We start from the raw sequence: 12403 nt of genomic DNA, 5'->3' as shown, positions 1-12403 counted from the left end.
TCAGATGTAGAGTCTGCGATGGGATCTGGACAGGGTTTTGCCAGGACTGTCAAGTGGTGGGCAAAGGGCAGAGCATGGTCATGGTCCAGCCCCCCTTGTCCTGAAGGTCCCCCGGCTGTGGTGGTGCTTCCGTCTCCTCACATCTCGCACCTTTTTGGCTTTTCCACAACATTGTTGTTCAGTTGCTGTGTCGTGTCTGACTCCGCGACCCCATGGACTGCAGCACAGCAGCCTTCCCGGGCCTCCACCATTTCCCAGAGTTTGCTCAAACTCAAGTCCGTTGAGTCAGTGGACATGTTATTTCCACAACATATTTTTGTATTTTCTCCCTTTCAATGTTACCTGGGGTAATCTGAGCTTATTTTCTCATAATTCATCTCACTTGACTAAAAACAGTCTTTCCTGCTGTCTCCTGTGAGCTGGGAGAGGGCGGGCCTGGAAGGTCTCCCAGGGGACAGGGTCAGAAGCCTCTGCTCTCCGTGGGAGTGTCCTTGGTGGCTGAGGTCATTGCTGACTCAGGAAACAGCCTGTGGAGCACAGGAAGATGTCGGCAGCTGAGGAAGGCCCAGTAAGCACTTCATTGCAGTTCAGTGATGAGGAAGGAACTTAGCTGAACGGGGATCTGGTCACCAGGGGCAAAAAGTGGCCCTGGGCTCAGTGCCAGCTCCACAGCCCCTCCCTCGGTGGCCAACAGAAAAGGGAGGGGGAGGCCACGGCCTCCAGAACCACAGTCCTCAGCCCACATGGGCCTTGGGCCACCACGGTGTCCATCTGGTTTCTGCCCCGTGAGACAGGGGGTGTCTTGTGGCTGTGGGTGGAGTGGAGAGCAGTGACCTGGGCAGGGCCAACCCCCAGGGTGGGGGCAGCTTGTTTCGGGCCTTCCCACCCCTCCCGCCCCTCCCATCGCTCACCTCACAGACTTGGAAGCAGAAGCCTGGAGGGGTGGCATCCAGGTGCAGCTCCCTGCTGCAGTGGGGTAGGGACAGGCCAGGTGCCTGGTGTCCCCGTCTGCTGGCAGGCATGGGGTAGTGGCAGTGCTCAGACCCAGGTGGGGTCTCCTTGGAGCCGCATGGCCAGGCCCTTGCCTTCTTGCCAGCCCGTGTGCCTGGCTTTCCGTGAAGTCCCTGTGCAGAGTCGCCTGCGGGAGGGGGCGTGCAGTCTGCACCCTTCACAGCGGCCGTGACTGCAGACGCCGCTGAAGAGTGCTCTAGGAAAACTGCAGAACGTTGCCAATGAGAAGGGGCAGTTTCCTGTTTTTCTGTTACCTTGAGTGCTTTACTTTCTTTTTTCGCAATTCCCCAACCGTGCACACCTGAAGTGCCTTGTAGGGGGCATTCGGGGCCTGGAGCAGGCGAGCAGGGTCAAGGAGGGTGGCCCTGCAGGAGGTACCAGGTTGGGGGTGGGTTTCTGGTTCTCCTCCTAGCCTGGAGTTTGAGAAAATGTGATCCTGTGTAGGCTCCCTGTCCAGCCTTCCCCTGTGCTTCCTCAGCCAGGGTGGTGGACCAGGCAGGACAAAAGGGAGCCTGCCACAGGGGTGCCAGCTTTGTGCTCCTCCCCACGGGTCAGGCTCAACCGCAGGGGAAGGGCAGGGGCATGCTCGTGCTCCCAGGGTGATGAGCCTGTGTGCACAGGGCCTGCCTTCCCAGGAGAGCATGGCTGGGGCAGAAAGCAGCAGAGACCCGAGGGGACTTGCTTCTCCTACTGCCCCGTGAATGGTGGACCCTCAGAGTGGGGCCCGGCCGAGCTCTGGTGGCCGGAGGGCCCTTTCAGGCTCTGTGCTCACTGTCCTGTTCTCTGGCACAAGAGGCCCTTTGTGGGGCCGAGATGCTGTCACTAAGGCAGGAGCATCTCCACCGGACGCCGCCCTCGCAGCTGAAGCCCGTGTGCGCTCAGCTGACGCTCCGGGCTGGTGGCTGTGAATTCTGCCATCTGCGCGACCTAGAGCCGTGCATCCGCTTATAAAAACCACAGCATTTAGGGGAATACCCTTTGTCTGATTTCCACATTGATGTGGTGAGCTATTTCCGTGTGTGCCGGCCACACATTATTCCAGCAGCGTCAGCTGGGGGGACACAGACGTGCACATTTGCATTTGAAGCTGGGCCGGCCGCGCAGCTGTGCAGAGAGGCACCGAGGACAGGGCGCCTCACTTCTCTGGCCAGCCCTGCAGAGCCCCGGCCCATTCATCCTGTCTCGGGCAAGTCATGCTCTGTGGCTGCACAGCCAAGTTCAGCTTTCCCTGCCAACATGGGGCCCTCTGTTCAGAGCCCTTTGGGGGTATAGGGTGGAGCCTGGGGGCCTGGTTTCCCCTTTGGGAGTAAGTGGAGGATGGTAGATATCCAGGGTTTGTTATAAACTGAGAGTTTCGTGAGGCAGCCTCAGAGACCATTCATCAGGAGCCGGCGGGGAGCGGGCGGCCCATGGGGCCGTGACCTGGATAAGATAGCCACTCTGGTCCTGGGAGAGCCTCCTCCTGCCCCCACAACTGACCCCAGCCGTCTCACTTCCCTTGTTCTCGCCAGTCTGGGTGGTGGCTTTGCTTCTAGAGCACAGGGACGCCAGAATCTGCCATCTGTGATGGGCAGAGGTGAACTTTGGGGACCAGACATGCTTTTGTTTGGGGATGTTGTTAAGAAATAGGATTGTTAAGATAGATTTGAGGACATTTTGTTACCATCCAGCTTTATTTCTAAAGGAATGCTCTGGAAAATTGGGGTGATGGACTGGGATTGGACTTGATTTTGTTTAGAAAAGCATCTTTGTGCTTTTTCCTAACTGCAGTGTTTTTTTGCTCTTTGACCTCTTCATTAGCTTAGAGTACACATGAGGCAGTTGGCCTTTTTTTTTTTTTTTAAACCATTTCTCTTGGTTGACTGTGAATCATAGTGAACACACTGTGCTCCAGGCCTGGTTGCTCCAGATGCAGTCTCCTCGCTGTGTTTACGTCTTTCCCCTTTACAGGCTGCCCCAAACTGCCCCGCAACCTTGCCCGTTGCACTGCTCAGGGACCCCAGTTCAGTCTTGCCTCTCCCACCTTACTCACTGCAGCCAGAGCACAGCCATCTAGAAACTTCAGTATCCGAGCTCTTCCCCACCAGTTAATTTCTCCCAAAGAAGCAGATCCTGAGAGGCAGGCTTAAGTGGGAGATTTAGGCTGAAGCAGCGTTTGGGGTCAGGAGGTCTTGAGAGGACCTGTGAGTCCACACAGGCTTTGGGCTTCTTTGAATGATGACCCAGCTTTTCCAGAACTGTGCCCCCAATCTTGTAAAAACTCAGCTCCCCTTCTTGATGCCATGCAGCTCTGCCATGGGGGCAGGTCTGATCCTTGAGAGGTCGGAGCTGGCCATGCCTGTGCCCCAGGATATTTTTCCTGGTGGGTGCTGGGTGGCTGATGTGCTTGTGATGTTCCTCAGCTGTGACCTTGGGATGGTCGCAGACACCCCTTCTCCCCGCCCAGGGGGACCCGTGGGTGTGAGGCGGGAGCGGGTGGCTGACCGGGGAACACGGGTCCTTCACAGTGACTTTGTCTTCCCTACAGCCACTTCCCCACGGGTGTCCTCGGAGCTGGAGCAGGCGAGGCCGCAGACGAGTGGGGAGGAGGAGCTGCAGCTGCAGCTGGCGCTGGCCATGAGCAGAGAGGTGGCCGAGCAGGTGGGTGCTGGCAGGGACACGCCCCCGGCGGGGAGGGCCCAGGCACAGCCACACAGAGGAAAGGCTTTTCAGGACATTGGTCCTGGGGACGCACCTGTCAGAGGTGCTTCACAAGATGCTCCCTCTGTATTCTGCACATCCTGTGTGCAGAATACGATCCACAAGGTGGCTGGAGAGCATCTGGACCCGGAAAAGGACAAGACAGAGGCTGGAGGGAGGGCCCAGGAGAGAGGAGAGTGCTAACGTCCAGAGAGGGGCGTGTGTTTGGTCTCCCTGTTATGAGCACGTGTCACGTGAAGATGGCGAAGGAGGGGGAGTGGCCCAGAGGACCTTCAGAGGGGTTGGCCCTCTGCTGCTGCTTTCAGCCCTGACTTGCTGTCCTGTGGTTAAAAAGGGCAAAACAGTGTGGCATGGCTGCGTCACCCTCTCGCTTAGAAGTGCCGTGAGGGACAGGCAGGGGGTCACATGGAGGCAGCTGTCGGTCCCAGAGTGGCTGGTCCCCCTGTAACTGGAGTATCCTGTAAGGTCCACAGTAGCGGACTGCCCCCAGGGTGGCCCCTCAGTCCACACGACCTCCCTATGGGTCCCACCTCACCTCTGGCGGCCCAAGGGAGGTACAGAGAGCTCACAGGGAAAACGGGGCAGATGGACATGCCCATCCAGTGTGGTTCCTTATCCCATCTTAGAGTAAATAAGACACAATGAGTGTATTCACTTACATTTAATCATTATATTATCCATTTGTAAAAGCTTGAGTGGCCCAGTCTTATATATGGTGACTGTGCTTTGAATAAATATAAAATACAATGGACCATTTCTGTTAGAATTCAAAAATAGGAACACACTTGTTTTCTGGAAGCACGGCGGGGGTCAGGGTGGAACGGCCTGTGACGTGTCCCCCTTCCAGTTCCTCTCTGGATTGTTTGTGTTTGTTTTTTTTTCCCCTCCTGATTATTTGTGTTTTATGAAGAGACATATTGCTTCCATAATTAGAAAGAATTTTAAAGTCATTTTCACTTTGAGAAAGAGCATTTTAGAAGTATTCCTCTTCTCCTCTCTGTCTGTGGTGTCTGTGCCCTGGGCTCCCTGGTGGGGACTGGAAGTAGGTGGAAGTCACACAGGTGGGAGGGGACCCCGGGCGCATAGAGGGGACGGGAGATACTCGCTGTCCACCTTGTCCTCAGACCCTCCTCTGAAGTGACTGGCGATCCAGCTTTAGTTTCCGGCTGTGGTGGGAGGGCCTAGCTGGGTGGCGATGTTGTGGCCATAACCAGCTTCGAGGTCCATTGTGCTCCACAGGAAGAGCGCCTTAGGCGGGGCGATGACCTCAGGCTGCAGATGGCCCTGGAGGAGAGCCGCCGAGACACGGTTAAAGTTCCAAAAAAGAAAGAGGTGAGTGCTTCACGGGGCTGGGGGGTCACTGTGTGAGACCCTTCCAAGCCCGCCCCCGTGGTGTGACAGCAGGAGCAAGGAGAGGGCGAAGTGCACACTTCTGCCTGGGTGGTGGGCCCCCATGACCCCTCCCCGGCCCCCCACCCCCCAGCCACATGGCTCTAGCCACTGCTTCCTAAGCTGCGCATCACGTGCTCTGAGATCTAAATGTGACTACTCTGCCCCCGACAACCATCCTGACGGACGGCAGAGTCCCCCCAGGGCCAGGGGCTCCGTTGGGGCCCCTACCCTGTTACAGTGCTGATACATCCTGGCCCTGACGGCATCCAGGATGGCCATGAGAGTGGGAGGGTGAGCCAGCCCCCGGGAGAGAGGGCCTTGGGTGATGCTGGCCACTGCAGGGCCAGGTGTGTCAGCGGATAGCACCTGGAAGGAGGCAAAGCCTGCGTTTTCCCAGGAAACCCTGAGGACCGGTTGACAGAGGGCACGTGGCATGTAGGGTGGAGCCGGGTCTTCACTGGGAAGTGGTGATGTGGGGCAGTGGGAGTCCTGTGGTCCTCTGGGCCCCCGAAGGCCTTCTCTCTGGGAGAACCCTGGGCAGGTGCAGGTGATGGGTGAACATGTGCTGCCAGGCAGCAGAGCTCACTTGTCCCCTACCCTGCTCGTCTCAGCAGCACGGCTCCCACCCGCAGCAGACCACGCTGTTGGACCTGATGGACGCCCTGCCCAGCGCGGGCCCTGCTGCCCAGAAGGCGGAGCCCTGGGGCCCGTCCACCTCCGCCAGCCAGACCAACCCCTGGGGCGCGCCGGCAGCCCCGGCCAGCACTGCGGACCCCTGGCCGTCGTTCGGTAAAGACCCCTCTGGTACATCTCCCCTGCGCACTTGCTGGATGAGGGAGGAGCTACGGGCACTCTGCTCACCTGGCAGCGGTGGGCTTGGGTCCAGGTGATGGGGTGGGTGTCCAGGCCTGCACACCCACTGTAACGCCCTCCTGAGGGCGGTGGTTCAGAGCTCCACTTCATCCTGTTGTGAGGAGCTTTGCTTGGGCACGTTTCTCTTCTGCTTCCCACGTGCACTGGAAATGGCTTGTCCCTCCCCTGGGACACACATCAACCCTCAGCCTCAGGATCGCACCCGGGTTAAGAAACTGTATTATACGGCGTGAAATGTCTGAGTCGAGTTACTGTGATTAGCTAGAAATTATGACATGCTTAAATGACCGTATTAAAGTAATTCTTCTTACTTGCTATTTAAAGCAATAGCAAATCTGTTTAATAGGCTAAATGAACATTTTAGAGTTCTGTTTAATGCCAGCGTAAAGTGAACTTGTGACAGGTGATTCAGACATGAGCGTGGCACCATCAGTTTCATCTGGGGAGTAACCTTGGGCACATGGACTTCCTGATCGCTGGGCAGGGCTTGGCTACAGGCTCTGGGACGGTTTTGCAGCCAGCCCGCCGCTCTGGGAGCCCCCCGAGGTATACTCAATCCTGCTGCCATGGCTGATCTGTGGACATCCTGTCTTACAACTTTGGATGTATCTTTTGTGCCCATGTCTCTTGGGGCCTTTGTCTCTGCAAACCAGAACCCCATCTTTTGTATTCAGCTCAGTTCCCTAGCAGTTTGCTGAAGTGTACCAAATGCCAGGTTCCATTCTCCCACGTGGGGACCGGACAGGCGCAGGGAATCGCCCTGCCCTGGGATCACACAGCACGTGGCCCTGGTGCTTTCCACTTGGTATGTTTTCAGAGTTCATCCACATGGTAGCACACATTCCTACCTCACCCCTTTTTATGGCTGAATAATACTCCATTTTGTAGATTAAATCATATTTTGTATAACTATTGAGCAGTAAGAGATGATTGAAACCTAGAAAAAAAATTTTTTAACAAAGAATGGTTATCTCTGCCTGTGCTGGGTCTTCGTTGCTGTGCACAGGCTCTCAGGTTGGAGCTCGTGGGCTCTGGAGCGCAGGCTCAGTAGTTGTGGTACTCTGGGCTTAGCTGCTCCACGGCATGCAGGATCCTCCCGGAGCAGGGATCAAACCCAGGCACCTTGCATTCACAGGTGGATTCTTAATCACTGGACCACCAGGAAAGTCCATAACCTTAAATTTTCAAATCAAACCTTTAAATGTTGATAGTGAATTTAAAAGATTAAGAGCATGTTTGGAGCTCATCAGAATACAGCTGGGTTGGCCTCATGTGGTTTGTGGCCTCATGTGGTTTGTGGCCTGCCGCTTTTTTCCTTGCTGTTCCTTGCCTGACCCAGGGCCAGCTCCTTGGTTCTTATGCACTTTACTCTGGGCTGTGTGAGGAGGTGGCATGGGGGCTGCAGGGCAGGACTGCACCCCGAGTACGTCAAGGAGGCAGTCTGATGGGCAGGACACCAGTCATATATGGCCCCAGTGCAGACAGGTGGCTCTATGCTTGAGCCAGCTTCATCCAGCAGTGGAGCCAGCGTCCTTGAGAGAGATCCTGCCAAGACTCAGCAGAGAGTGAGAAGACTTTACCAACTCTGTGTTGGCAAACCTGAGGACTTGGATAAAATGGATGAAGTCACACTCAGCCACAGTGGTGGAAGGACACCTGTGAACAGGATAGTCCTAGAGTCACTAAAGGACCTGAGTCAGCCATGCACCTCCCCCTCACCCCCTGATCACCCCACAAGCTTTGCTGGGAGGTCTGACACCCCACAGGAAACACCTCCCCTTCACACAAACTCCTGTGGGCTAGCACGACCTTAATACCAGAACCAGACAGAAGACGCCCAGTGTGAGAACAGACATGTCAGGCCAGGCTCACTTAGGAATATGGATGCAAAAACCCTCAGCAAAGAAGCAATTGCAAAATCAAAATGAGAAAAGCATAAAAATGGTATAGTGCATTACGAAAAGCCTTGTTTGCCAGGACCAAGTCAGGAAATGCACGGTTGGTGTGTAGTTGCTAAGTTATGTCTGACTCTTTGCGACCCCCATGGACTGTAGCCCGCCAGGCTTCTCTGTTTATGGAATTTTCCAGCCAGAATACTGGAATGGGTTGCCATTTCTTTCTCCAGGGAATCTTCCCAACCCAGGGATTGAACTTGCATCTCCTGCAGTGGCAGACAGATTCCTTACTACTGAGCCACCTGGGAATCCCCAGGAAATGTATTAATGTACCATATTAATAAACCCAAGGAGAAAAATCATGCAGTCATCTTTGTAAAGGCAGAAACAGGTTGACAAAATTCACCAGCTGTTTATTGCAAAAGTCTTAGCAAACTTGAAATAATGCAGAGCTTCTGTAACCTGATCAGCTTCTGAAAGGAGAAAGCCTGTCATGGTAAATGGTGCCATTTAATGGTAAATGTTTAAGAGCAAGACATGGATGCAGCGTGCACCCCTGCCATGTGTTGGGACGGGTGGTTCTGGCCAGTGCAGCAAGATAGAAAGAAAAGGAACTCGAAGAGCTCCGCCCCCATCCTTTATGAGAGATGGGAGAGAGTGCGTAGCTTCCAGGGAGGGGTTTATTGGAATTGAGAGTTATTATTAGAATTACTGTGAGAATAAATAGGATGAATTTGAGTGATTAGAATTGAGTTTAGTAAGATTGCTGGATATGAAAATTACTATGTGAACTTCAGTTGTTTCTCTGCATAACAAAAAGGTAATTAGAAAATGAAGTTTTAGAAACATAACAGTCCCTAGGACTAACTTTTACAAAAGTTGTATAAATCCCTTATGGAAATAAAAACTATAGTAAAAAGTATCACTGAGGCCGCATGTGGGGATGGAGCTCCTGCATGTCCCGGAAAGCACAAATCAGAGGAAAATCCCGGGGGTCCTGCCCCATCCCCGTTGAGAACTTCTCCATTCTTCAAGTGACCCCTTAAGGAGGGTGAAGGGAAAGTCCACAAGTGAGAAGATGTTTGTAACTCACAGAAGAGAATCAGCAGCCAGATGTGGAAAGAACCCCACTGATGAGCATGATGGAGAAAAGCAGCCCCTCAGGAGGCGAACAGAGTCAGCACCTCATGGAGGGCAAGGGGAGTTGTGAGGGGCTCCTGGGGAGCGGTGGCCACACAAGCACACCCGCCTCTCCTTCTCTGTCTCAGAGCGGAACGTCACACAGCAGGAAAGCAGCACAGCTGAGCCTCCCAAATAAAACACGTGAACACAGCCTTGTGGCGTGTCTGCCGGGCACCTGATTCAGGGGCCCCGCACCGCTCGCCTAGGGGAGGTGCTGGCCACTGGGACGGGGCGCAGGGGCATGGTGTGGGCACCTGTAATGCTCCGAGGGGGGAGAGCCAGCATGTGGGTGCTCTTGGAGTCAGCCCCCTCCCCACGGACAGTTTCAGGGTATAGAAGTCTGTCTGTCCTTCAGGGAAGGGCCTGTCCAGATCCGCCGAGTGGCTGTGGTGGCGCCCAGGTGTGTGCCCTGTGCTCTCTGAAGCACATGAGTCTGCCAGCAGGCTCTGCGGCCCTCTCCCCCTGGGTGCTCCTACCACCCAGGGCTGGCCCTCCCCTTCTCACTCCAGCTGCCCAGCCATTTCACCGGGCATCTTCGAGCCAACCCTACCTCTCCACAGGTGCCAAGCCAGCCGCCTCCGTCGACCCATGGGGGGCACCCACTGGAGCCGGCACACACTCTGCTCCCAAGGGCTCGGACCCCTGGGCTGCCCCGCAGCAGCCAGCCCCCAGCGCAGGGAAAGCTGCTGACCCCTGGGCTGCAGCCTCGGCTGCCAAGCCTGTGTCTTCCTCTGGTGAGACCCCCTTCCTGGCTCCTCTGCTTCAGTCTGAGCACCCCACTCTGCATGGGGAGTCCCTCTCCTGGTCCCCGCCCTGCCCACCTGGTAACCCAAGCCTGTGCTTCACCTCCGTTTCCTCAGCTGGCTCTCTGGTTCTCCCCACAAGGGGCAGAGATGCCTGCCCACCCCGGCCCAGGTGGGCAGTGGAAGGCAGGGAGTGGAGGCCCCCTGCAGTCACCACCACTCTCTCCCCCAGGGTCCTTCGATCTCTTCAGTAATCTGAATGGTACAATTAAAGATGACTTCTCTGAATTTGACAACCTCCGAACTTCAAAAAAAGCAGGTACATGAGGTGGTGGTGGTTTCCGCACGGTCCTATGCCCTTGACCAATCCCGTCTCTGCAGGGATGACAGTCGTGAGCCCAGTGACTCCACACACTTCCCTCTTGTCTGACTCAGAGCTGGAGTGACTCGGGGCAGCAGTGGATGCCCTTGAGCTTTCTGTCCTCTCGCTGGGCCGCCTCAGCCTCCTGCCCTGGGGCTGCCTGCAGAGGCTACTGCCCTAGCTTCCAGCCCCACGTGGCTCCTGCCCCACCTCCATCTGCCTCCTTCCTCCCAGCCCTCCAGAGGCGCCCCCTTTTCTAGACCACTCAGGTCTCTGTATAGGCAGGCATCTTTGACACACACACACACACACACACACACAGGTATATGCACACACAGAGCCACATGCTCACACACACATACACGTGCATACACATGCGTACATGTGCGCACAGACATGCACACACACAGACGTGCACACACACAAGTGCGTGTGCAGATATACACACAGATATATGCACACACAGACATATATCCACATACATAAAAACATGCACACACACATACATACACACTTGTGCGCATGCGCACACAGAGATATATGCACACACAAACACACACAAGCAGCTCCTGCACTGCCCACCAGCCACTGTGCAGGAGGCCTGACCCCTCCTCGTGTGCCCCTAGGCTGGGAGTGGTCAGGGTGGCGGGCCGAGGAAGGGGCTGGACGCCCTCTTTACACACCGCACAGGGCTGGGGACAGAGTATCCCCAGGGCCACCCCTCTTGCCAGAGCAACTTTTCTCGTTGCTCTCTCCTCTCGGCTCCCCCTCCCCATTTCCCACTGCCTCCTGTGCCTCCCCCAGCAGCCGGGCTGGGCTGGTTGAAGGTACGGGCAGCCTGGCACCGTGCACCACCCCCAGGCCTTGCGGCTTGAGGGGCCGGAAGCGCCTTAGAACTGCTGCTTCCTGGGCTCTTTGTTTTGCCACATGAAGAAAGCAGCAAGCTTCCGTGTGTCCTCCACAGCCAAAGCACAACCTAACTGTCCATACCTGCTCCCTGCGCCTAGTGAGAAGTCTGAACACGCTTCCCTGGGCCTGTGAAGTGTTTACCTCGACTCCAGAGGAGTTCCACTGTATCAATAGAAAGTTTGGAAACGCTTACGGAAGAAAATGAGAATCGTTTCCAATTCTTCCATGTGCTTGTGGCCACCAAGCTTCATTCCAGTACTTTTCCTGAGCTGTTACGTACGGCCTTTGTCGTTGGAACTCACGGTGGCGTGAGAGTCCAATCCTGCCCCCGTGACTTTTTGGAAAAACAGATTGAAAACATTTTCTCTCAGCATTACAAATCCTTTAGAAATAGCTCTGTAGAATCTCAGCGATGTTACTGAATTTTTCACTTAGGGGAGGACGTTTCAGGCTGACTTCCAGGTTGTGTGTCTCTGTGTGGTATTTCTCGAGACCAGGCTCCTGGACGTGGAGCTGCAGGAACAATGAGCAAAGGCACCACCATTTCTAGGAACCCACATCCACATTGCCTTTTCACATCTTGGCAGAACATCCATGTCCTGCTGGCCTGTCTCAGCACACCCTCTATTGGCTAAATTTTTAAAAATCATTTGCTTATTGTTGAGAGATTCATGTCCTTTGTAAAAACTTTAAAAAATGAAAACATCCAAAAGATGTAATTTACTCACGCGTAGCCACCAACCCACAGTGCTGTTGTCGTGTGTGGAGACGGTGCCGTGCTGTTGGTCCCTGCTTCTCTTGGTTGGTCTCTCCCTCCCCACACCTTCTGTCCCTGGATTCGGGTCTGATGGTGCGAGCCCTGCCCTGTGGCTGCTGGCAGCTCCAGTTTGGGGCTGTTGGGAAAGCTCTGCCATGAACGTCCTATCCTCTGGAGCAGCCGTGCACGTCCCCAGCGAGGCAGCATCTGAGGACATCTGGGTTCTGGATACTGCAGGGTGGGATGCACCTGTCCTGGGCCCCCGCCCTCCCAGCTCACTGGTCCATGTGTGTCCTTGTCTTGCAGCCAAGGCAGCCTCTCCGCCGACCCAGAACAATGGAACCTCCAGCCCTGATCCCTTTGAGTCTCAGCCCCTGACCGTCGCCTCGAGCAAGCCCAGTGGTGCCCGGAAAACCCCAGAGTCCTTCCTGGGCCCCAACGCGGCCCTGGTCAACCTGGACTCACTGGTGACCAGGCCAGCCCCGCCGGCACAGGCCCTCAACCCCTTCCTGGCACCAGGTATGTGGCTTCCTGGGTTCCCCCAGCCATCCACCCTTCTTGAGAGTGGCCCTGGGGCAGG

General features: G+C 55.5%; 1 protein-coding gene across 11 annotated transcripts in view; it reads left to right on the top strand.

The window, feature by feature from the left end:
- EPN2 (epsin 2) overlaps positions 1-12403 on the top strand; it is a 52698-nt gene that overhangs the window by 36644 nt on the left and 3651 nt on the right. For 4 of the 11 annotated variants that reach the window (XM_010816005.4, XM_010815998.4, XM_010815999.4 and 1 more), the window contains 6 exons: positions 3539-3651; positions 4951-5043; positions 5715-5907; positions 9614-9787; positions 10029-10115; positions 12130-12342. In XM_010816005.4, coding sequence (XP_010814307.1) covers positions 3539-3651; positions 4951-5043; positions 5715-5907; positions 9614-9787; positions 10029-10115; positions 12130-12342 — 873 coding nt within the window. The remainder of the gene's footprint in view (positions 1-3538; positions 3652-4950; positions 5044-5714; positions 5908-9613; positions 9788-10028; positions 10116-12129; positions 12343-12403) is intronic. The other 7 variants (XM_005220326.5, NM_001206317.2, XM_024979748.2 and 4 more) reach the window with 4 other exon arrangements.

The sequence above is a fragment of the Bos taurus genome, chromosome 19, assembly GCF_002263795.3.
Source record: "Bos taurus isolate L1 Dominette 01449 registration number 42190680 breed Hereford chromosome 19, ARS-UCD2.0, whole genome shotgun sequence".
Lineage (NCBI taxonomy): Eukaryota > Metazoa > Chordata > Mammalia > Artiodactyla > Bovidae > Bos > Bos taurus.
This window is presented reverse-complemented; position numbering and strand designations above follow the sequence as displayed.